We start from the raw sequence: 25,983 nt of genomic DNA on the forward strand, positions 1-25,983 counted from the left end.
GGAGACCTGCCTCCTGAAACTTGGTGGGGCCACGTACACAGCTCAAGTCACAGCCTGAACACTAAAACACTCTAGAAATTCATGGACTTCCTCTGGCCCACCAAGCCTGAAGCTGGTATTGGTACCATCAAAGCACCCGAGGATTCAGCAAGTCAGGGCACTCCTGGAGCCTGAGGCAGCAAATGTCACAACCCACATCCAACCTGAGTACCCCCAGTCCTGCCACCTCCCCCTGCCCTCAGACAGCCTCCAGGCTTTGCAATCAGCCCTGGCTCTGAAGCCCCATCAAATAAAACATGCTCTGTGCCAGATGGGGGAAAAGCTGGACACACAGGTAGCTCACACCTCTGTGCCTCCACTCTCCCAGCAGTTTTCTTGCCAGCTCTGCATTTGTAGCAGTGCAAAGTCCAGGTGGTTACAGAGCTCCTTGTTTAGGAGCTCCCAGCCTGAAGGATTCCTGGGTTAGGTTGTTCTTCCTTGTACCAGAACAGAGAAACACAGAAGAAGAGGAAAATAAGGCAGATTTCCTTAAGGTCACAGAGGTGGTTGATAGGTGAGGTTTAGCTCCCCTCCATAAGTAATCCTGCATATATCTCTGCCTTGCTGGAAAAGTGTAACAAGCAGTTTCAGACACTCATTTCCAGGGAGAGCATGCACCAGATGCCAGGTTAAGCAGCCTTGGGCACAGCAAGGGCTGAATCACCAAGAAAGGCTAAAGGAGAGTCAAACGACAGAACAACTCTTAGTTTTGAAGTGTTGGTTTCAAAACTATTTTCTGACAAAGTGAATTTCCTTTCTTCTTCTAGTTCAAAATGTTTTGTGAAAGTCTTTTTTCATTTGCTCCGACTGCTTCTCCACTACCAGCACATATGCCTCATCTGGTTTTTCCCTCATTTTTGTCTGTTTTTTTCCTCATATGGGATTGAAGATGACACAACTGCAAACAGTAAGTACCTTACATGGTGAGTATGTACATCCAGATGAAAGAGTTTTCACATTTTTGTTTTCCTCTTCATGATATTTTAGAAAAAGAACACCTTCTAAAGAGCTTATTGTCGATGCTGTATCTAATGACACAAGCAAAGCCTTGTACACACCAGGCACTGCCTAGGCAGTGACCTGCAGTGGCAGCTGGCAGCACAAGAATAAAGAGTCAGGTATTTAGGCACTGTGCTCATTAGCTGTTAACCAGACGGAGAAGTGTCAAGATACTCCTAAGCTACTTCTGCCCCACCAATCAACAACACATTATTGGATAAAACAAAAGCACCCACTTGGAGGCCAGCACAGGATACCAGTATTACCATATAATCCAGACCCCTGCCACTGAGCAGTTTTGCAGCAAGTGATTCTGCCTCAGGCTGTTCTAGCACAGGGGGAAATCCCATAATTCATATATTTCATATGGAGCCATTACAGCTCATCAGCTACTTATCAGAGGGGCTCTGCTACAGTTAACTTTTTCTGCTAAAATTCCCATAATAGACAGACACAGGAGCCTGTGGCATCTCTTCTACAGCAAATCAAAATCTTTGGAGCAACCCATCTAATCCATATAAGTTATTCACAAGTAATAACTTCAGCAGAAAATGCCAACCTCTACTTCCAGGCAAGGCAACAGAGCATAAAATCTCCATACCCTCTGATCATTGCTCAGTTTCTCATCCTATAAAAAAAACCAATCAAGTAGAAAAGAGAAATTCAATGCTTCCTACCTGAATGCATCCATGGCTTCCCAGGAGGACATTGTATGACTAGCAGCTAGGAGGCCATTTAAGCAGGCTCTGTTCCTCAGCCATGCTGCTTTTCCACAGGCACACAAAAGCCACAGCTGTGGCTCTATCACCAGCTGATATCTATTTTTAGAGCTCACTCCACATGCACAGCAGGGAGTCCACCAGGCCTGATTTGTCTCTAGCCCTTGCACTTTAGGTAAAGAACCAATAATACCTTTTGCACAAGTAGGAACTAATTACCTCTTCACAGCTTCCTTACACAGGTGAAATCAGGTACAGGAGGGTGGGTCAGTCTCACACCTGCTGGCTGCAGCTCAAAGCCCAGAGGCAGAGCCCAGCTCTGAGCTCTGCTGGTCCTGCTCAGTGTGCAGGGCATCCTGGGCAGGAAAGGCTGCCATCTCCTCCCATGTGCTGCACTGAGTGCTGGCTTCTTACTGACTGCTCATAGCAGTAAACATGACAGCTGTTCATGAAACAAAGGAAGGGTTTTCTTTATTCTCAACTTTGGAGACTTTTTTAGGTGAGGGGATGTGTGTGTATTCCGTTGGTTTTGTTCTCTGAGCATTTCTAGCTATCAGCCTGACAACATCGAAGAAAGTAAGAACTTCCAGGTGGGTCAGGCCATGGAGAACACAGCCCCATATTCTATTTCTGAAGGGGCATGTGGGTCTGCTTAGGGTACATTCACAAGCCAACTCTCTGTAGTGCTCACAATCATTGGATGTTGGAAGTTAGGAAACACCGCACTGACTAAACCTCTCATTAGCCTATGAACTTGGGATTTGCCCATGGAAGTATCCATTAGTTGGTATCTGCAGGTTCATAACCTTATCTTTGTGACATCCTGTAGCAGATTGCAGGTTTTCATTACCTACTGTGTGAAGTGTTTATCTACATATGGGACATCCAAGAAATCTGTTGCTGCAGCCACCACTGAAGTGCTTGGCAATCCTAGAAAAGACGCTGCTCCTGTCATGTACCTGTACCTTCAGTGTCCTTAGTCTGTTGTGTGTCCTTCCCAGAGAGGGAAGCATGCACTGAAACCACTGGCCCCACACTCCCCTCATCCTTGCACACTTTCTTCCTTTCTCTAGAAGAGGCTCACCCTGCTGTCCATCACAATTACTTTTGAAGCACCCTCCAGTCCTGGTTAAAGTGTTGATGAGGAGCATATCTCACCTAACATGAACTGAGAGCAAGGGTCTTGGAGAAGGGAGAAAATACAGCGTGACTAAAGTATTTCCTGGTTTTGTATATGGATCCTGGCTAGTCAGCCTTGGGTTGGAGTCTGGACAAGAGAAAAATAGAAGCCCTGTCTTTTTTAGCACTTGAACACCACACATACCAAAGGTTGGCTTCAGCTGTTCCTCCTGTTGGCCACAGGGCAGAGGCTTCTTCCTCCTGTCCAAGCTCCTGCAGGACAGGTGGGTGGCCACAGCTGCAGTGGTCCAGAGCATTGGCAAGCACCTCCTTTCCAGTGGCATTTGTGCTCCCTATGGAGCTGCCTGCTGCCAGGCAGAGGAGTGGTGTAAGAGCCAGTGCCACCCTCAGCCCTGCTAGGGTGTTACAGACAGCCCAATTTTTAATCACAGCATTTCATCTCAGTTTTGACTTCGACAGTCTCACAAGCACTAGAGATCACTAACACCAGAGCAGCAGCCTTCCAGACCCAAACAGCAGATGAAGACTCCTCAGGCACACACCTGCACAGCTGGAATAAGACTGAATTTCCCTGGCAAGCCACACAGACTGGAAAAAAAAAAGTTGTTTGTTTTTAATGCCAGCAACCCTCTAAGTTTAAATGCTAGATTTGCTAATGGAGACTCACTGTAAGTCTTGCGTAATAAATGTTTTCCCTCAATAAGGGGAAAACAGGTTTCTCCAAAGTCATGTGCAACAAAGTGCTTCCTCCTCCCTTAGCCTGAATACAGTCATCAGCAGTGTAACTCAACAAGGCTCCCACTATATCTCTATCCCCTAGCTTTTCTCAAGGATTTTGGTCTTTAATGGAGGAAAATATTACACAGGCTCCTGTCCCCAAGTCTAATATTAATATTGTGCTATTAATATTATATTTTATATTAATATTAGACTCCTAGTGGACTAATACTAATATTAGACTTTGGGAGAAGGTTTTAAAGTAAGCTGATCATGAGCCCTTGTTTTACCTGCTCAGTAACTAGCAGGATTTAGACCAGCTTTGATGGGATGGAATTTCACCTCACATCTCTGCAGTGAAACTGTGAGAAGCATGACGATGAGTTAAGACAAGCAGACCTCTCTTGGCATTTCTGAGACCTCCCTTCTTGAAGCAGATAGTTTGGAGGTCACTTTTCTTTACAAAGTAAAGCAATGCACAAGTGCCCCTAGACACTAGGCTCCATGCGTTCCCACAGCTTTTTTGGCACGCAGCATACAGCCAAACAAACAGGAAGCCCGCTCAAATCCTACAAGGAGCTGCCCTTGTCCTTCCCAAACCCACTAAATAACAGCAGAATTACTATTAAATAAACAAACAAACAAACAAATAAATAAAGCGACAGCAGCGGCAAAGCAGCTCAGCAGCATCCGCCCTGCCAGGAGGGCCCGTTCCCAAAGCCTGGAGGCCCCTGCCATCTAGTGGTGACTGCCAGTCCCAACGCGCCCTTCCCACCCAAACTAAAACCCTCCAGGATTTTACTATCTCTTTCTTTCTTTAGTATTTCAGACTGGACCTGCACAGCGGCCGGTTCACGGATAAACGTTTTCCACTATCCACACCGTCACCCCAGGGTTCGGGAGAAACGAGAAGAAATCCTGGAAGAAGAGACAAGGAAAAGCAAAATCAAGTCTACCCTCAGTATGTGAATCTTTTGCAAAACATAAAAACTAAGGCTGCAGTAAATGTCACTGCTAGTACTTCGGTGTCACAATTGTTAAATGAACCTCGTGATTTTGCCCAGAGACGCTGTGGATGCCCCATCCTTGAAAATGTTGGGTTGGATTGTGCTTTGAGCAAACCTGTCTAGTGGAAGGTGTTCCTGCCCATTCAGGGAGGGTTGGAACTAGATGATCTTTAGGGTCTCTTCCAACCTAAACCATTCTGTGATTCTATGATTTTGGAAAATAAAGAGGCTAACACAGAAATTCAGTAAAAGACCTGCAAATCAGAGCCACAGTGAAATTCACAGCTTCCAGCCTTGGCACGGCTCCTCTGCTGGCCTGGAGGACCATGCTGGTTCGTGTTTGCCAATGTGCCCCCAACCCACTGACACCAGAGGTTGATCAGACTGGTTCTGTTCTTGGAAAACCAAAAATCAAGTTGTGCCAGGATTAGAACTCACAGCAGATGCGGTGTCACCCAGCCACCAACCCAAGAGGGCTTATGGGGATTATCAGCACTGCAGAGATGCTGCAGACCTGGCATGTCAGAGCCAAGCACATCCTCTGCCTACACCTTGCAGACACCCAAGCTCAGCCCCCTTACAACCATCCAGGTCATCAGGCAGCATCTCCTGCTTCTTCTGAGGATGTTCTCAAAGCAGGGTCTACCCAGAACTTGAGGGTAGCAACTCTTGATACTTCTAAAAACTGAGACAACTCATGTTGGATACAAGTGGTGTTCAAGAGACAGATTTTGATGCATTCCACCATGGCAAGGAAATTGCCTAACATTTTTAAACACGGAAAAGCTAACAGCTGATCATCTGACATCAAAAGACTCATTTGTCACAGGAACTGCAATTAACTCAAAATAAGCAAGAAGATCTCACAAAGACAGAAGGCTACTGATTAAGTCCTTAAAAAAGGAGCAGGGCACTGTGCTAGGAAGTTCAAGACTGACTTTAACAAAAATTCAGGGTTGACACAGCCCCAGTGGTTCAATTTCACACACAGTAGTAGCAAAACTTGCTTTGAGCCACAGCCTGTGTTACTTGTGAACAAACAAATTTGCTGGTAGAAGGCTTTCAATTCCCCATAAAAGATGTTAAAATACTCCAGTGCAGAGGAGAGGAAATTGGTATGACATAGAACAAGGTACTCTCCTTTGCAGTGTTCTGAGGAAAACACAGTTCACATGTAACTTCTCATTTTGAAACTTCACTGTTACCTGCATAGAAGGCTAGATGTTTAAATAGAGTGTGGACAGAAGTCAGCTGCCAGAATTGTTCAGCACACCCAGACCCAAGGAAAAGGAATCACAGGCAAGTACCCCTCAGGCCACACATCCCACATCTTCTTCTTACCCTTCTCAGTTCAAGTACACTGCCAGCATTTGGGATGAATCATGGTGGCAGCACACACAAAACAAGCCAGCAGAGGCAGGTACACCACAAATAGTATGTGTGCAATACTTGGACAATGACCCCAGAGTGGCCACATTATGGCCCCATCCCATCCTTCCCTACATATTAGAGTCTCTCAGCTACCAAAGTTAAAGGAACATTTGTGCTATTCATTTCCCACTGTGGAAACTGAAAAGCCCCATGAATAGAAACATATGGAATATAAAGCCCAAGATGTACTTGATCGTAGTGTCCCCCTTTGTGAAAATAAGGGCATTAGTCTTGGTTTGATTTCTGCTGATAAGAGATCTCCTGCCTCTAAGAGACTTCTCCCCTACATTAACACAGCCCTGCCTCCTCCAGAGGTGACGACACCCTCAGACATCAGCACTGGTTGGTTCTTCTGTTGACTCCATAATGCTGTGTTGTCCACTCACAGGTCCACCTTGACATTCCTTTGCCTGAAGAAGCGTCCAACACTGCTACACGTCAACACAGTCCTAGGTCAGATGACAGCCTTTGCCCAGGCTCTATGAACCAGTGCCAAAAAGTCTCCCTTCCTTATGTTTTATGATCAAAACATAAGAGCTGCTGGTTGACATGAAGAACACAGCAATACTCATGTCTTAAACGTTTAACATAAATCCCAGCATATTCACACTGCCAACTTCCAGCGTGATCCCAGATAAAAGATGTTTGTATGACCCAAGCAAGATGTAACACAATCTTTTACAAAGATTACAAAGATTAAAAAAAACTGGCATGGTACCAGTTAAAACAGCTCTTGGTAGAACTTGCGGCAAACTTGCACAACGGCACCTTTATTCATCCCACCAGAACAGACCACAAAGTGGTTCCTTGGGATCAGCACCAAAGCAAGCATGTGTTTCACAAGCACCTGACACCAGTTGCCCATCACTGATTGTTCTCACTTATATTAGCCCCCAACACACACCACCACATACAAATCCAACTTTCTGAGGTGAAAAGACCCAGGTGCTCAAATCATGTAACACCAGGACATTTTGCTGCACTCCATTAGTACCCTGTTTTTACAAGTGAGAAGAGTAGGACAACAGCAAAACAGTTTGTTCTCTCAAAGTGTTTCAGATTTTTCTTCAAAATCTTCTTTTAATGTCTGATTATTAAATAAAATAACCCAGGATACAACGTATGCATTTTACTTAACAGCAGCAGTATGAGATGAAGCACGTTCTCACTTCCTTCTCCTGTACATCTTCATTTCCAAAGTAAGAACTTCCTACTTCACCAAGACACTTATTTTAAAAAACTAGTCCACGACCAATCTTAGAAGCATCAAGAAAAGCAGAGTGGGGAGGTGGTTTGATTTTTTGGGGTTTGTTGTTTGTTTTGGGTTTTTTAGTTGCTAAAATGAAATTACAACTTTCAAGGTATAAGGCAGAAAAAAGACCTTTACTAACAACTGCTCTAGAAGATATACACTAACCTGCCCTTTTCAATGAAGTCATCTGCAGGTACTACACCAGCTAGAATGTGATTTTTTACAAGTCTTTTGTAGTGTTTCACTGCTCAAACAAGCAGTCTAATTCTACAGACAAAATCCCATTCAAAAAAACAGCCAGAAAATCACTCAGGTCAAGTATTCATATCAAGTCTCGTTACTTTATTTTTCATCTGTGCAGTCAGTTAAAAGAACAGTTAATGATGAAAACAGACAACCACAGAAGCTTTAGGTACAGTTTCGTAACACTGATGAAGCAAATGACTACACTGAACAGATTCTTTATGCTGGTCATTTCCAAACGAAACAGAAGGACATACACAGGTCTAGTTCAGTGTAAAACCTGATATTAAGCAGCAAGTTGATCACAAATTGCAGCACTGTCATATACAACACAGGAAATTACTGCTTATTCAAAGTTACACAGCCCCTGCAACAAAGATGATATGACTATATTTAAAATAAGAACCCAAAATACATTCAAGATAATGGCTGCAACAATAAGGCAATAGTTTTAAAAACAGATCCCGCTAAACAAAACAAGACCAACTGTGTAACCTGTTGCCTTCATAAGGTTTCAGACTTGGATGGGTCAATTCAAAGTTAAGTGCTTACCCACCACTAAAGTTTCAGAAGAACATTGGTAAGAACACCTGAAGACATGAGTATATTGGACTGCCAGCAATCACAACCCAGGTCTTATCACAAGTATGCATCCCACACACACAGCTTCGCTCTTACACGTTTGCATGAAGTGCCCTGTACAAAGATTTCACTACAGTTTCCTTCAAGAAAAATTATACATCGACAGAAGACATTAGCATTCCAAAATTCTTCCAAACCACATTATATAATATACCTTTGGCCTGCTACTAATAAGATCATTAAAGCTATACACTAGGCAGACAGCATTATTGGCAGCTATGTCACAACATTAAAAAATTAGCATCAGCTACTGTTTTAAAGAAGAAAGAGACTGAAAATAACTTTGGGGAGTGAAATGTACACCTACCGACAGCAAGGAAGGGAGAAGGAAGTCATTTGGCTAGAGCAGATGAGATACCCAGACATTCCACGTCCATCTTATTGCATATTTTATCAGTGTCTGCATTCAAACCCACACAGATTTCTCCTTCATTATCTTGCTCCAGAGTCTTCAGCAACCTTCAGAGCTACCCTGAACTAGCTATGTATATTGTCATAACTTCACACTTCTTCACAGCTCCTAGAAGCAGGGACTATGTTACTGTTTCTTAACCAGGGACAGCATAGGCATCAGCCTTTTGCTGTCTTCTGTGCACTAAAGTCTAGGTAAAGTGAAGTGCAATGGAGTGTCAATACCCTATGTCAGTACAGAATAAGTATCTTTATTTGTAAATCTATATCAGCAAAGCTTAAGACAAAGATGCTAATTTCTTAAGAAAAATGTACCAGTACTTGATTAGCACTGCTAGACTGGAAGTCTCACCATGTGACAAGACAGAACTACACAAGAAAACTGTGACATTAAGTTGTGTGAGGCAAACTGAAAGCAGCAGGGAACAGAATCTGATTGCTTTTGCTCTGTTTGAATAAATGGGAATCTTACTAATTAAAAAAAAAACCAACAAAAAACCCCAATCAACCATCATTAGACATTCCCTTGCCAGCACACAGGACAGAGGAGGAGACTATCAGTATTTCAATATGTGTTTACACAGTATGTGCATAGCACTGCCTGATCATGCTTCAAAATGTAACCTTATGCTTAATACATCTATGCTAGCAAATAAAACAAAGTCTTTTAGACTCCAAAGGAAAGTCAGGGCTGATCTTATCTTATATATTTTAATACTGAAACATTCAAACGATTTTAACAAGTGAATGCCCCTCACTGGATTTTGAACACTATTCACAGCTGACAAATTAAAACATAAAGGCACTAAATGAGTGCTCTTTTCCCAGATGTAGGCGTACTTGATGACAAACCTAAATGCTGCTGCTTTTTGCCATATAATTGAACCAAACCACAATTTGGAAGCCATAGGTTTGAACTTCTTAACAACTGAAAATACAAGACCAATTTTATAGTCCTGATTAAGTTTTTATACACAGAACAATGATCCAAACACTACCACATATCCAAACTTTGAGAGAAAACTGAAGCTGTTCAAGATGAGACCTGCTGGTAGTTCTTTCTCATACACACATCAGAGGTGGTACATGCTTGTTTCTCCTCTTTCCAAAATCTCATGCATCAATCTTCAGAGCTGCTAGATAAACAGAAGTGGAGCTCTTCATTCTGAAGTGCAATGTCAAAATAGCTGTATAACTCATTCTCAGAGAAAACCAGAGCAACTGCTGATTACTGGTAAAAATCCGTAAGTCCTCCATCAAACGTGAGGTACCAAATTCCCTGCTGGAACACCGTCGGAGCGTCCCAGTGATGGCTGACAAACTGGTAAGAGAGCCTTAACTGCTTCCAGGAAAAAAGTTATGTCAGATACCAAATACCTGATGCAAAGGTGTACAAGGAGAGCTAGAGAAGTGCTTAGTATCCAAATACCAAAAATGACACTTCAGAATACCAAACAGTGAGTAGTGGATAACCCAGGCACCTTCCCATCTCCAACACAGGTTGGACTTGGAGTAAAAGGTTCAGGAAAAACATTTGGAAGCCTAGCAGGACTGTTTAACCTGTAACCCTTCTTATATACAAAAACCAAGAAAACAGGTCTTGCCACCTGATTGCATTCTTTACACCTCCTTCTTTTTTAACAAAAGAGGAGATAATAAAAACCTCCAAATCACGTGCATCTAATATGATTTTTCATATTTCCTTTATACTTTTTATATATACAAGAACTTAACTAAAATCTCACTTTAGAATATATTCTAAAGCAGGATATTCTTTCAACTGATTTTTGAGTTCACATGCTTTCTCAAGGTTGAAAAAATATATATATTCATATACACCTAAGGAAATAAAACTCAATTTCACTATATGTAGTTACAGTGCTGTAAAGAAAAAATAATTTATAATCTATTTTAAGTCTGAAGTGTGTACTATGTTCAGACTAATGCAAAGGCTAAGCCTATGGTCCAGGACCTGTTCTTCAGCTGCATGCTGAGATAGGAGATACAGGAACTCAGCATTTTTGTAATGGAGATTTCTCTCCACCTCTCCATTCTTCCAGTATTCTATGACTTGCTGCTGAAGCCCTCCCTGAACCTCTACTGCAGCAGCATCATCCATTGGTAGCTCAGAAGTAAAGGTCCACAGGGATCAATGTTACCTCTTAGGTCAGTTTGTCAGTACGATCACACCACTGAGGACACAGTGCAGAGGTATTAACCATTCAGTTACTCAGACATTCAGTGGAGTATTTTAAGTCGTGTCTTCTGTAGGTGCCCTTCGCTGCCGAGCCGATTTCTGTCTCCCTCTCTGAGGTGAGGGTGGAGTTTCCTGTTCAGCTTCAGTTTCTGAAGGCTCGTTGTCTCCCTGCTGGGACCCCGTATCACCTATCAATTCTCTCAGGAATTTGAATTTAGACAAAAACAATTGCCAGACCACATACCATCCTGCAGGAGAGAGAAAAGAGGTACTGCTTAGTTACTTCATAGAAATCGATCGTCAGCTCTTGGGCAAAGTACATCACAAAAGGGAAAAATCAGCTCCCATCCTCTATTTGCCAACCCCAACAGCCCTCCACAACACATTTTACAGTCCTATAAATACCAATTCAACTTCATGAAGTCCATCCTCATCCAGAAGCAACACTGAAGCTCCAGGAAAAACCCTACACTTTCCAAATTGAACTGCCACAGCAAGTAGTTGGGTGATCACCATCACACAGATGAAGGTCTTAGTTGTCAGGAGGAAAGAAGTCCTATGGTTATATCTCAAATAAGGACTCAGGACTCATTACACAGGCACTGTGAAAAGATTGCACTAGAATTTTCACCCTCACTCAGCAAACACTCCATTCTAGAAATCACATTTTAAAAGTTGCATTACATAATTACTATGAAGCACACTTGCTCAGATCTTCAAATTAATACCATATTTTATAATAAATCCTATTCTGAAATGGACAAGGTCTTCCTTATGTTCACTAAAAGACCACATCCCCCAAATTCAAGGAGATCCCTCACTATGCCCAAATCCCACTAAATTAAAATTCACATTCTGTGGTAAATTATGTTCGGATCTACTGCTAAAATACTCTAGGTTCCAAAATTATGCAAGTAGAGAGATGCAATGACCACATTTTTAGAAAGTCTCTTAAAAAATACTTAAGAGCCACCTCCTCCTCCTCCTCTCTCTTGCCTAAGTGTTTCTGTAACAGGTAGCCAAAAAAACTTTGAAAATTCTGGCTTAGGTTTAGATATATTTATATCTGCTTTTTATTTTGAAAGAACCCACCAAACAGGAATACAACTTCTCTGTGAAATACAGTTAAGTGGAGCAAAATTTAAACAGCTTTTTGAAAACAAATGCTATACAACCATCATTTGCAAACACCAATACCCATCTGGCCTGCACAGAGCTACATATTAATAGTCCCATTCTCTGTTCAGAAGGTTTTGCCAGCTATTCAAGCCTATACTGCTGACCTATTCAGATATTAGGAGCCCTATTTTACAGAGCTAGGGAAAACTGTCCTCCCAATTACACAGCTGCCAGCAGAAGCAGACTTCTGAGAAGGGATAACGGACATATTAGAAAGGGGGGAGAAAGACTAATAAATAACTAATAAACAGGTAACACTTATATAACCACAGCAACTCTGTATTTCTTCCTCTTGTAATATGAGTCAATATAGGCAATCTGTTGCTTATGACAAAAACAAGAGCCTACCCTTCTCCTCCTTCCTGGAATACTTTTCATACCCTGCAGTTTTTTAATTTCAGTAACTTCTCTGCTCCTGAGGAAAGTTGAAGGAAAGCTTTTATATGACAACCTTTTATGATCTAAATTAATTCCTTGAGTCTACACAAGTATTTCCTTTCCCATGAACGCCTAAACCCTTAAATGACTTGTGACTAAACTGAATCTGATGTCCCGCAAACGTATTACATTCCCTTGCACCTAGGAAAAAAAAAAAGGATGGTAGATGGCTGGGTTTGGCTTCTCTTTTCTTTCAGAACTAAAAGTAAAAATTGAGGTAGCAGCTCTCTGAAAGTTGCTTCTACTGAAAGGTATTTCAAGTCTCTGAGACCTTCAATGCTTTGTGCATTCTGGAGACCTTTAACCAATTCATTTTTCTTGTAGTTATAAACATCATTAGAAATAATTAGATTTCCAAGAGCTATGCTCATTTCTAGTTCACAAGGAAAAAGATGCATGAAATATTTCAAGTAAATACAAGACACTTGCAAGAAAGTGCAAAATATTACAAGGTGTTTAAAAATGTCTTCAACTCCCCAATTTGTTGACAAAGTTTGAGACACTTGAGTTAGAAGTACATGAGAAATACATTTTATTAAATTCATTTAAACACATGGTGGGGGAACTCTCAGGCACAAATTTTTTCTTGGGGTTGCATTTTATTTGGCTATTTAAAATCCTCACCTGCAAAGTGAATTATCGAGGGGCATTACTTCCAGAGGAGGGAGGGAGGAAGGAAGGGAGGAGGATGAGCCAAAAATATTCAGGGCATTCCCAGAAGTGTTTTAGGGGACTTTACAGAAGCATGACTTGAGTATATTTGGTGTAAATAAATATTCCATTAAGGTAGGTATTTTAACTTAAGCTAAATAAAGTGAACCACATGCTTCCTCTATCACTGCAAACAGGCTACTTAACACCCAGAATAACTACAGGGTGTGTGTTGGGGAAATACTAAAGACCGTACAAAGTTCAATCACACTCTCAAGAAAAACAACACTAATTTCTTTTCAGTGTTTGGTCTGAGTTAGAGAGCAGAGCAGAATGGTCTAAGTACCCAAAACCCCGAGTACCATAAACAGACTCCAGAGCTCTAGGTCCAGACTACAAACAAGACAGTGTAAATAATCAGCCAACGAGACTGGTTCTAGCAGCCAAACAAACAGACCAGTGGTAACAGGCAGGTGAAACGAACCACGGTGCAGCGGGTTGAAAAGAAAATTACAACAGGCTTAGCCAAAGATAATAGTTGGAGGGCGACCAGGCTTGAAAACGAGAATTTCAAGAACTGCACAAGGTCTCCTAGTCTGTACCAGAGACCTTTATTAGGTATAAAATAATCAAAGTAGAAAGATTTCTTTCTTTCACTTGCTCTAGTTACCTTGCCAGCTTGGATGGAAGGTTGGAAAAAAAAAAAAAAAAAACAACAAAAATCCCTAAAACAAACACACCTGTCCGAATCAGGTTAAGATTGCCTCTTCAGCTGAGCCTCCCTGTCACCTCACTGTTACTAAATAAATAAGAATTTCCTTGGAAGTAACCAGACTACAAAAGAACAAGTCATTCCAGGTAAGAAAAAATCTCTCCAGCAACAATATCAACTAAATACATCATTAAATAAAACCACACACACAGACACAAAGCCTGGAGGCAGATTCACACTACTGAGTTACCTCTGAATCAGAAGACAATGCATTTTCTATTAATTTCACATTCTTTTAAGAACACTGCAAAATGGTAACACCTGGCACTGTGCCATACTGAAGAACTGTATGTTACATAGCAGTGTTTTTAGAAAAAGAAAATAATTGTAAACTAATTTAAAATACACACAAAAATCCAAGGAAAATGGGCATTTCTATGCATTCTTGTCTGTATGTAGCTCAGTTTAGTTTCGCAGGTTTTTGCTGTAGAGCTCTTCCTGGACAGGTAACTGACACCATTGGTTTGCATCTCTAACACTTCCACTTTGTTCAGGTAAGCTGCTCTCAAAGAAGTCCTACTGGTTTAGCTTCACCACACACAAAACATTTGATTAGAATCAGTCTTTCACTACTTGCTTTACTTTCTTCAGCTATTTGATTTACCTTTTAAAATCATCCTTAGCTTGATTGAGCCTGTGGAAGCCAAACAGCACACCCATAACACGCCTTCAGCAAACAAGCAGTGATGACATGCAGACTATAATACATAATATTTCTACACTAATTGGTGAAAGAAGTTGCCTCTCAAAGCAGTAAGCCAGACCAAACATACATTAGCGCAGTGCAAAGCAGGGGATCCAGCTCTTGATGTAGCAGATACTTGAAACCAATGTTGTAAAATCTAATGTACCAGTGTTTTGCAGAGAGGCAAAACAGCAGCTCCCAGCCTTGCAGAGTTTAGTACTCACTAAAAGCTGGGAGCCACCATCTCACTTAAAAATTACACAGCCAGATGCCATGCAAAGACATTTAAGCCACATTTGGTACTGTGCCATCAGTATGTCAACCCCCCTCTTATAAATCACAGTGCAACGTGTTTATGAAGATGGGACTGCAAGTCAAAGCCTTTGACTAACTCACAGCAGATCTATGTAACATCCATGCAATTCAGATGTTAAACAGATTTTATGATTTGAGTAGATTTCATTAAAACTACTTTTTCCACTACTTCCCACACCAGCTCTTCGTTCTTTGTAAAGGGGAAAGAAACAGCGATCCAACTACAATGTTACTCCCACTCCAAAAGTGAGGGATAACAAGTCTCAGGCCCATCTATTTCATTCACCTTTCACTGGCTTGTATGCAACAGCTAACAGTTTTCTTTATTGGAGCACATTTTCCTCTTCCGTTTGAATCAGGAAAAGCAAACAGAAGAAAAACCCCAGGGTTAATATGGAGTGCTGGGGAAAAGCAGCTTGATTTTTCTTATGTGAAATACAAATGAAACCAAGAAAGGAAGGATGGTGATGCAGTAACTGCACAACACAGAGAAGATCTGACTTCCAGTTCTGAACCTGCTGTGGAATTCCTGTGCAGTCTCGCAAGATCGTTTTACTTTTGTGTCCCTACTGATTTGAAAATAGGATGCTATCACGCCAGAACATGGAAACTAATTTAGAACTGGGGTATCACCATGGTGAACGTTGCCTATATTCAAATGCTTAAGTGTCCATCACAGAAAATTCTAAGTAGCTACAGCTGCAAAAAAATGAGCATGGAGCTTCAGATGCTAATCTGAGATTTGGGAGAACAGGGTTCTACTCCAAGCTCTGTGTCAAACAACTTCTGCAACACCACACACAACAACAACACAACACACTTCAACCACATCTCTGAAACAGTGCAGCACAAGTATACTGCCCTAGGGGACAGCTTTGCTATGGAGAGGACCAGACTGAAGGAAGCACTGCTCTGACACTGGAATAACAGAGGACATTAGGTGACATGGTGCTTGGCTCTGCACAGCTCCTTAAACCAGCTCCGATTTAATGCATCACTACCACTTGCTGACTGAGAAAAGGAAACTTGCTCTTTTCTCATCTCCCATTTATAACAGTTTCAAAACTCAACTTCAAATTAAAGGATATTTTCTCTTTATAAGTTGTCTAATCAAGCATGACTTTACTCATCTGTTGAGGTACTTACAAGAATCGTTCATTGAAGATAGCTACAAAACTGTTTAAACAAAGCATTAAAGAAAAGTTATTCAGGCAGAATTGCAGGCTGAAATGTTTTCCCATCTGCAACTGAATTCAGACTTGTGAAGTGAACCACACATTCATTTCAGCACTTAGAGTTACATGATTTTTATTTTAAGGTTGTACCTCTCAAACCGCATTTCATTAGCCTCTTTTGCCAAATGAGATGAACATTTCCATCTGTTCCAGTGAAAGCACTTTGGCAATTTTACTTGGCTCCATGCATTACTACTCTGGGAAAATAAAACAAATACACAGAGGTAATCAGTACTAGAGCTCACCTTGGCTGGTATTTTATTTTATCCTATATCTTTGACTATGCACAAGTTCCTCCCATCTCAGAGGTATGTGGGATACACAAAAGCAGCAGTAAGACCACCAGAAAAAGAAAATCAGACAAAGGTGGGAATAAAAGAAGTGGAAGGAAGTTATCTTAGTCCCAGTTTTAAAAGAGCAACTGAAAATTTGCTGTGTTTACAGTACCTCAATGGTTTCTATGTCAGATGTGATCAGTTTACAAATGCTAGCTGCAAGCCTCCCGTGCTTCCCAACTAATTCAGATTAACACTGAAAGTAGCAGTTGCCAGCATCCAGACATGTTTAAAAGAAATGAGGTCATTTATTCAAAGTACATTTATAGTCATAAATGCCTAATTCACATTGCTGAAGAACAAGTCAAAGTAACTTCTGATAATTTGTGCTCTGAATTTTATCTTTTCACTTTGAAAAAATAGTAAAGTGAACGTTTTTCTCATTATTTAAGTTTTGATAGCACTTATCACACCATATGTGGATGGGCAGCAGAAATCCACATGATCCTAGAATGTCTCCTAGATATTTAAATCTATTACTCTCAGCAGGCAATCACACCATGAAGCCTTTTATGAGCCACTCAAAATCCAAGTCCCAGGTCTTTACGTTCTCGGCCCTGTAAGTTCCTCTCATTAGGCTGTTTCAATACCTCTTGTCAGATGGCTGGAAAATATTCTCATCATCAGATCAAGCTTACTCCAGATTATATCCAGCCTTTCCTATGTCAGATTTGTCCATTAATTTGTATGTCTCACTGGCTAGCATTTACTCATATCCTGTCACACACAGCACTTGGGCAGCTTCTTCTCCACCTTCTCACCTACAGGTCTCTATTCTTTACAGGCTTCCTAGGGATTGGGAAACTGCCTATCACCAGCACAGATAAACAATTAAATTCAAAGTAGCTTGTACTCAGCTTTTTTTCCAGTAGTGGTCTTGACACTGTTTTCCTTGAATATTTTCCATGGCAAGAGAAGTATAAGTGGCAAACCAATATTAATTAATTAATAAATGCTGTGTGATGGAAAAATAATTACAAATACTATAAATCACTATCAAATCCTATTGAGTCACTTCTAACAGGGTAACAGTTCAAATTCCTCCCCGAAAAACCCAATGAATGTGTCAGCTTCCTGTGTTCAGTACATCTAAAATATAGGTGACTTTTAGCAATCATTTTATAAGCTCTGACACTGATTAAAGTAAAATACAATGAAGGATTCAAAGCAAAGTACTCATGGAATTCAAGATGAATGTCCAGCATGTAACTCCAAACTGTTAAGTATTTACAAGCCACTTAAAAATAAAGTTATTAATTACTTCTGCTCTCTTTAAGCAAGAAAGCACTAGGCAAATGGTGATGTTAGCAGCCAAAGTTCATGCTTAGCATTTCAATTCCATTTGTCATATACAGACAAAAGCAGAAAGACCTGGAGAAAATGATCCTTGTTTTTGAGTTTGAACTGCATGTTGCAAAACTCTTTCAGCAAGACAATAAGCAAAGATCTTGTATGCATACTTTAAAAATATAAAAACCCTAGCAAGTACTGCACTGCATCTTCTAGAAGTTGAAAAGTGGACAGTCAACGCCTAATGAGGGTAGAGAAACTTGAATAAATATCGACTTAGGTCACTGTTTAGTCTGTAACAACAGACAGCACAGGACATGCAGGAAAAGAGAAGACAACCAAGGAAAGTATAGCCTTGCAGTTCCAGTTATCAGTATTTCACAGATTTCCTCACCCAAGATAATGACCAAGATGTTGACCTTTCTTCCAGGAACTTTAAAGGACAGAAGTTTCAGCATCCAAAATACTCCTTGTTAATGAGCTTGTAAATGATTTCCCCATTGTGTAAAAGAAAACTTTTTGTTTTCAGCCTGTTGCTTGACCATTTAACTTCATGTACTCCAACTCCTCTGCAATGATGACATTTCACAATGCTTCCCACTTCACCTTTGACATGCTACTCGGTGGTATAGCCATCACCCAGTCTCCAGTCATCTATTTTCCAGGCTTGACAGACCTAACCTGTTTAGTTTCTTCATGCTGAAATAATTTCTCAGCTCTCAACACAGAATTGCTAAGCAAACCCTATCTTTTTAAAAAGAAACAGGATTTCATTTTTTTTAATGAGGTAATACACTTTAACAAGAAGATACACTGTGTGAGACACACACATATGGACGATTCCTATAGCAGCATAATGACATTTTCTCTTCTATTTTAGGCTTCTAATGTTTGATTTGCTTGCTATAAAGCATTACACAGATATTTTGGAGAAATCCTTGCAATTACTTCAGTTAATCCTTTCTTTGGGATAATAACAACTCAGTTTGATTTCAGTATATTTCTCCATTTAAATTACATGTGTATACATTTCACACTATGTCCATTACTTCACACATGTTAATACTGGACTTCACTTCCCATTTCACTGTCCAGTCCCTTGATAAGGCAAAATCTTTTCTCAATGCTTTGTCATTTTGACAACAATTAGCAGTTTCTAAACTATTAAACATCAGTCTTCACTTTGTTCCCTCAGTTTTTCAGAAACCACTTGTAAACCCGCCTGGCACCAAGGAGCCAGGTGGGGTTGTAAATCTCACAAGCCTCTCATCACATATTATGGCATAGTTTGAATTTGCTGGTGTTATTTTGTTTGTTTGGGGAGCTCCAAGCTCTAGCCGCAACATTCACACACTGCACGGCTGATTCCTTCCAAGAACTCCAACAGACCTGCAAGTCATGCCTCCCATTGAAAAAACCCTTCTTTCTGCATATATAAAAAAAAAAAAAAAGGCAAGCCTTGGATGAATCATCAAGGGGAAGAGACCTTTAAGATCATGTAGTCCAACCATTCACCCAGCACTGCCACTGTAACCCCTAAATCACTAAACCATTATCCAGTGCCACATCCAGACACCTCTTGAACACCTCCAGAGATGGTGACTCCACCACTTCCCTGTGCAACATATTCCAATGCCCGACCACCCTAACAGTGAAAAAACATTTTCTCAAATCTAATCTGAATCTCCCCCCTCTCAGCTTAAGGCCATTTCCCCTGGGCCTCTCACTGCAGGCACAGTAGATGCACCTCACTACAGCCTCATGTCAGGTGGTTGTAGAGGGCGATGAGGCCTCCCCTGAGCCTCCTCCTCTCGATCTGCATAAGAAAAAAACCTAAGAGCTGTCTTCAATCAATTCTAGCAAACAGATGTCAGACGCTGAGGGATGCCAGTCCCGACTGTACTTCTTGCACTCAGTGGCATTTCAGACCCGTGCATGTAAGAAGCACAAGGTGACTGCTCAGGAGTCTCATCACTAAAAAAAGCCCTCCGTTTCAGAGGAAACACCGAATTAGACACCGAAGTAAGGCTCTGGGAGCATATCAAGGCTGGAAACGACTCGGGAACAAAGCGAAGAGGGCGCTGCACACCACACACACTCCCCCACACGCTGGGGCACGGTGCCCTTTCACTTCCCTCATCAATCCGGGCCAAGAGGAACCACCACGGATTGCGAGCCCGCCGCGGCGGTGCGAGGGCGTGCGGGGAGCACCAGCACCGCCCGCCGCAGCGGGGCCAGCAGCCGTCCCCTCGCGCCCCGGCACTCACCGCACAGCATGAAGAGCAGCACGCAGGCCAGCGTGGCCACGATCACCAGCAGTGTCAGCCCGATGCTCTGCCACATCGCGCGGCCGGGGGGAGCCGAGAGGACCCGGGCCGGGCCGGCGGCCACAGGCGCCCCGCTCCTGCTCCTCCTCCCGCCGCCGATCGACCGGCGGCCGGGCGGCGCGGGGCTCCCGCAGCACCGCGCTGGCGCGGCGTGGTGCGCGGGAAGTGCTGGGAGTTGTAGTTCGTCTTCCTCCCCAGCCAGCCGGAGCGGGAGGGCGATCCCCGCCAGCGAGGACTACAAGTCCCGATGTGCCCTGCGGCACGGTGGTAATGGCGGGGGGCGGTGAGGGCTGTGTGAGGGCCGGGGCGCGGCTAGTGTGGTAAAGCCCGGGGGTGGCGGGGGCGGCGGCGGCTGGAGCCTTGGGCAGGGCAGAAGGCCCGTAGGACACACGGAGAGGTGATTCAAGGCCAGGCTGGAGGGGGCTTTGAGCGGCCTGGTCTGGTGTAAGGTGTCCCTGCCCGGAGCAGCAGGGTTGGAACTGGATGATCCCTCACAACCGTTCTATGATTCCATCGCTTTTTGACTTAGATTTAGGGATGGGGTAACCTGATGTCTTAATCCTCTTTCTCCCTCTTCCCGTTCCTGCCCTTGCACCCCCCCCAATGGGATCGGTACAGGGACAGCAGGAATATCCAGGCCTTAGCCAAGGAAGTGATTGTACACCTGTGCCACCCCGACGTGGTTCGAATTCCACCTGACCTTGGCTCTTGCCCTGTGTTGATGTGATGGTGGCGCATCAAAGTTGGCCCTTCCCACTTGAAAGAAATCTGAGGAAATATCTCCCTGAATTGCGAGATAATCTTGATTGTGATACGGACTTTGCTGTTAGCACTGCAATAAAGTTATAATTTTCCTTTGTAGTGTAAAAGAGGCTGGTTAATGTTTCTAAAACTACTGAAATGTGTGTAAATTCAGTACTACAGAAGCTTAATTTCCCATGGGCATGCCACCTTTGCAGTGACACATCAGAGAAAGCTAGTCCAGTTCTTTGCTTCTTTTATGCAGTATTTAAGAATCTCCTCGTTTAAGTGAAGCTAAAAATTCTTTTGCTTTCCTGAACTCTGAGCATGCCACATGCCTCCTCCTTTCAAGATATCTGTAAACCAAAATCACCTGCATGTGCATTCCCCCATCCACATCCTTAAATTTGCTGTCACTTCACCAAATCAAACTAGTGCTCTCTTTCCAATCCTAGCCTTCTTTTCGCAGCATTTCAAGCCCCGTTTAATACTCTGCCTGGAGTATTAAACCACTTAGCATGTCTTTTGCAAGTATCATTTAATTTGAAACATGTTTTCTATTATTTTTTAAGTTTTAACTTTGACACATCTGCCAATCTTTAAATGTTACTGAAATTCTCCCCTCAGCACTTGTTACATATACTTAAGGAAGGTTTCTTTTGTATTGCAAACAAAGCAAAGTAGTAACAGTTGCTACCATAATAACTTTTGAAAAATAATCTTCCTCCTAGCTGCACTGTTCTGTTTCTCTGATATCTCTGATACTGCTTATCATCTGCAGTTAGAGTAAGTTCTCTGGATATGGCACTGCTACCTTCTCTTTTCTGTAAAATAGCTGTCACATTTTAGGGCTATTAAAATATTCCAAATACATCATCCTATGGTTCCAAACTGTAATAATAATAATAGTATTTGATTAATTCACATCACATCCCCAGGCATTGCAGAACCACGCAGCATTCAGAACTGAAGAAAGATTTAATCTTGGAATCAAGTAATTCTGGAGCGATAAATATATGTGATCCATATATATAGGCCTTGGATATACATGGATATATATATATATATATATATTATATATATATATATGTGTATACATGGATCATACATATATGATCAAACATACATAGTACTCTTCAAGGCAATATGGCATTTCAGGCACACAGTGTGATTCTTGGGGTGTCCTGTGTCCTGTGTAGGGCCAGGAGTTGGACTCAGTGATTCTGATGGGTCCGTTCCAACTCAGCATAGTCTGTAATTCCAATAGACTAGGAAGTAAAAAGTGAAAACAAGTAGCAATTAGAGTTCTCATCTGTTCTGTACAGGTAAAGGCCTTCTAATCAATGTATGCTCAGTTTGGAAAACCTTGATTTTACTTATTTAAGTGTCCCTTTCTCTAGTTCATTCACCAGGCTAGTCACTTTGTTGTAGAAGACCATCAGGTGAGTTAGGCATGATTTCCTGCCCATAAATCTATGTTGACTAGTCACAACTACCTTGACCTTCATGTTCTTGGAGACCACATGAATTCCAGGAGGATTTTCTCTATGACCTTTCCAGGGACTGAGATGAGGCTCACAGGCGTGTAGTTCTCCAGACCTTCCTTCTTGCTCCTCTTGAAGATAGAGGAGATGCTTGGTCTCATCCGGTCTCCAGGAACCTCTCCCAGTCAACACTGGATTTCAAAGCTAATTGGGAGTGGCCTCGCAGTGACATCAGCCAGCTCTCTCAGCAGTCAAGGACACAACCTCTCAGGCCCTGTAAACTTACAGTACTTCCATTTTGTGTAAGTGTTCCCTAACCTGATCCTCCTCCACTGAGGATGTCTCCCTTGCTCCAGACTTTCCCTCTAATCTCTTGCCTGAGACTGCTGAATGCCAGTATGGATGAACTACTGAAATTGTCCTCAGGACAGACATAAAAAGGACTTTCTGGCATAGTGGCTGAAGCACTTAAATAGGAGATAGATGTATAGGTGAGGATAACTGGGGCTGTTACACTATAACCAAGCCATGAGATACAAGAATAAACTCTTCCTCCTCCAACCATTTGGTCAACACAATCTTCGTTATTCTATTTTTCCCAATACATGAAATAAACCCTTTCTTTTGAGCCACTTGGGACTGTTGAGACTGTGTCAGTTGAGACTTATATGCAGATCTCCATCTGAATGAAAAAAACCAAACATATTACATGTATTTTACCTAAGCCTTTTCTTCAGACAAAAGTTAATTGACACAGATAAATACACATCTGTCCCACTACATATCATTTCATGTGCTAATGTGCCAAAAATCTATGCCATGTCAATGATGATGCATTTGGGATAAGTGAGCTGCAATGTGGGCATTGTTATTTTTCAAAATCCCATAAAATCACACAAAAGAAAATGGAATTACTGATGGACACAAGAAGTTTTCTGTTCACTGAGTTTCAGATATAAGGTTGCTTATACAAATCTATTCTTGGTATATCCAGTTCCTTAAGTGTATATGTGTAAAGTGGAGTCACAGAATTGGATATAGCTCATCCATTCCCCAAGGAGGATGGAAAAACCCACTCATGACTCTATGACCTTTTAACTGTCCTCTCGTTACATGCTCGCTGCATACAATCAATATTGTACATTTAACACTTTTTCCTATGATGTTCAACCCTGATCAATATTCCCACATCTTCTCTCAGCGTGTACAACCAAGGCCACGCTGAGATACATTTTAGGGTTGGGGAAAAGAGGATGCTCAGGCCATCAGGCAGCAAAAGGACTGCAGCACCAGACCAGTGAGGGGGCACTCAGGGGGCCTCTAGCCAGCAGTGCACCAGACCATGGGCTGGCTCACAGCAGCAGCGTTTGACATGTTTCCTCAAAGCAGCAAGGCCCCACAATGCTGTGAATAAGAGAGCTAAAGACTCTTTAGCTCAGGGAAGGGGGGTGCAGATGCTGAGGGCACAAGCCTTATTTTCAGGGTGTAGATCTGATGAATCTAGACCAACCAGTTGTTTTACAGCAGCCAGTTAACCACTGTTTGTGTTTGCATAGCAAGACAAGGGGAGGGATCTTATTATCCCTCCTTCACCAGGGAGAGGGCTGAGGCAGACAGACACATTTGAAGTATCAACTGATTTTCCATTGTCCCTTCTAGCCTGCTTTTGAGCTGGCATGTGGGGAAAATCCCATGCCTCCCTTTATTTGTAGCACAGCTTTTGCTGATGTCAGGTACTGCTGTAAGTGCTCAGCACTTCGACAAACCCACACTCAGTTCCCTAGAGGGAGGCAGCAGAAAGAAGAATGAAATAATTGACTAGCTGTAAAAAAATGACATGTAAATATCATAGAAATTATATTGTATAAGGCAAGTATTCTGGTCCTGAAAAGGAATTTTGGCCACTTAAGATTTTTTTTCTCCTTTTCCAGATCCTTGCATCATTCATGGCCTCCTGGTTTTTATTATCATCCGCATCCCACATTGATGAAGTGAGTCTTGCCGAAGGCTATTATTGTAAATAAGGCTTAGTAAAATGAATATAGGCAGGAAGAGCAAGTTAAAGTAATCCAGGCAGTTTCTGTTCTACAGTGTCCTAATTTTTTAATCCTTCTCTTGGCACACATAGTATCTCTGAGGGTAACTGGCAACCATATTAACTACTGAAGCCAAAATAATGTATAGGAGCTTGACTGCCTATCAGTTGTACCCCAGAAGCTGGACAGGTAGTGATAGTTCATGCAGAAAGTGCAAATTGTAGCCCCTTCTGCTATTTAGAATACACTTATCGACCTTCCCACTGCTGACTTTCTTTTGGCATTGATGCACTTCTCTTTCCTGGGTCAGGAGTACAGAGAAAGACCTCCTTCCTACCCCTTTCCCTCTGACTTACATTGTTATTCACGATATTCATATTCACTGTGAGCTCTCTGGTGTAGGTCTCAACACAGCAAGACCATGGTCCCAAACTGGGACCTCCACCTGCTACCCTAACACCAAATACTAGTGGCTGTAAGAGAGAACATTCAGGTCCCTCCACAATTCACAGCAGTTAATGCCAGCAGGCTCCTCACAGGAGACGTGCAGACAGCGAGGAACAGCAAGGAACTACAGTCTTTTGTAACAAGTCACCTCCAGTCTTTGCTTTGGAGCCATCAATCTTTTCCCAGTTCTTGCCTGACTTAAATGAACAACACAGACTATTTGTATAAAGATGATAAGCATAGGAGGGATGAGAAAATTCTACTTATGTTAGTTTATAGAATGCCAAGCTATATAACTAAACTGTATCTGTGACTGCTGCCAAGGACTTTCCCTGTTGCAAATGCTTTCCAGCTGCAGCCAAGCCTTTTAAGAGTAAACACCAGCAGTGCTGGTTTGTGTCCGACAGAGGGTGCTAAAACAAAATATTTACTCCAAAAACTTCAGAGCTCCGCGATTGCTCAATTCAATGCTTCCTCCAGCATAAATTTATTTTGACTTACTTTTTATTTTTCTTGCTCGCAGCTGGCAATTTAATACAAGCTTTAGCTTTATGGACATATTACACTAGCTGTAGCTTCAAAGCTGAAAATGACATTTAGAAAGAACTAACCATACCAGAGAAAAACAAAGGAACAAACTTCCAAATTTTCACTTTATCCTGATTACTCAGATTTGATTCCATGCAGTTTTATTACTGACAGTTCTGAGTTAACAAAAATAACAAAAATTAACAAAAGTTAATGGAAGGAGGGGAAATTCTTTACTGTGAGGGTGGTGAGGCAGTGAAACAGGTTGCCCAGGGAAGCTGTGAATGCCCCACCCCTGGCAATGGCCAAGGCCAGGTTGGATGGGGCCTTGAGCAAGCTGATCTAGAGAAAGGTGCCCCTGCTTATGACAGAGAGCTTGGAACTAGATGATCTTTAAGGTCCCTTCCAACCCAAACCATTCTATGATTCTATAAAATTCTGTCACACTGACCTTGTAACTCCCTGTGGTGTCACTAGCAAAATCGTAATCTGCAGGTACATAACCATTGTCCTGTGCCAAAAAAAAATAGAAAAAGAATGGATAACAGATGGAAGATATCCTCTTCCATCTGAGCTAGATGCTCAGAGACAGAAGAGACGTTTTGCCAGTGAGTTAGATAGATGCTGCTGACAGAACAATTTTGTGAAACAGGCATGTCCTGAGTTTAAATTCCAAACTTTGGAAGAGGTCATGGTTAAGGGGAGTGACTGCTAATAGGTGAC

General features: G+C 42.1%; 1 protein-coding gene and 1 long non-coding RNA gene across 2 annotated transcripts in view; both read right to left on the minus strand.

Annotated features, from left to right (window-relative positions):
- Positions 1-4,121, minus strand: part of LOC104691389 — a 47,682-nt gene extending 43,561 nt beyond the window's left edge. Inside the window, exon 1 of the long non-coding RNA XR_005604177.1 lies at positions 1,716-4,121. This is a non-coding gene — a long non-coding RNA (uncharacterized LOC104691389). The remainder of the gene's footprint in view (positions 1-1,715) is intronic.
- Positions 4,122-7,618: 3,497 nt separating this feature from the next.
- SMIM13 (small integral membrane protein 13) lies at positions 7,619-20,154 on the minus strand. The gene is made up of 2 exons (XM_039568908.1): positions 19,965-20,154; positions 7,619-11,045 (listed from the first exon to the last, which is right to left on the minus strand). Exons 1-2 carry the CDS (start codon positions 20,038-20,040, stop codon positions 10,852-10,854), a joined length of 270 nt encoding a protein of 89 aa, XP_039424842.1. The 5' UTR covers positions 20,041-20,154; the 3' UTR covers positions 7,619-10,851.
- Positions 20,155-25,983: the final 5,829 nt, after the last annotated feature.

Source organism: Corvus cornix, chromosome 2, assembly GCF_000738735.6.
Source record: "Corvus cornix cornix isolate S_Up_H32 chromosome 2, ASM73873v5, whole genome shotgun sequence".
In the NCBI taxonomy this organism is placed as follows: domain Eukaryota; kingdom Metazoa; phylum Chordata; class Aves; order Passeriformes; family Corvidae; genus Corvus; species Corvus cornix.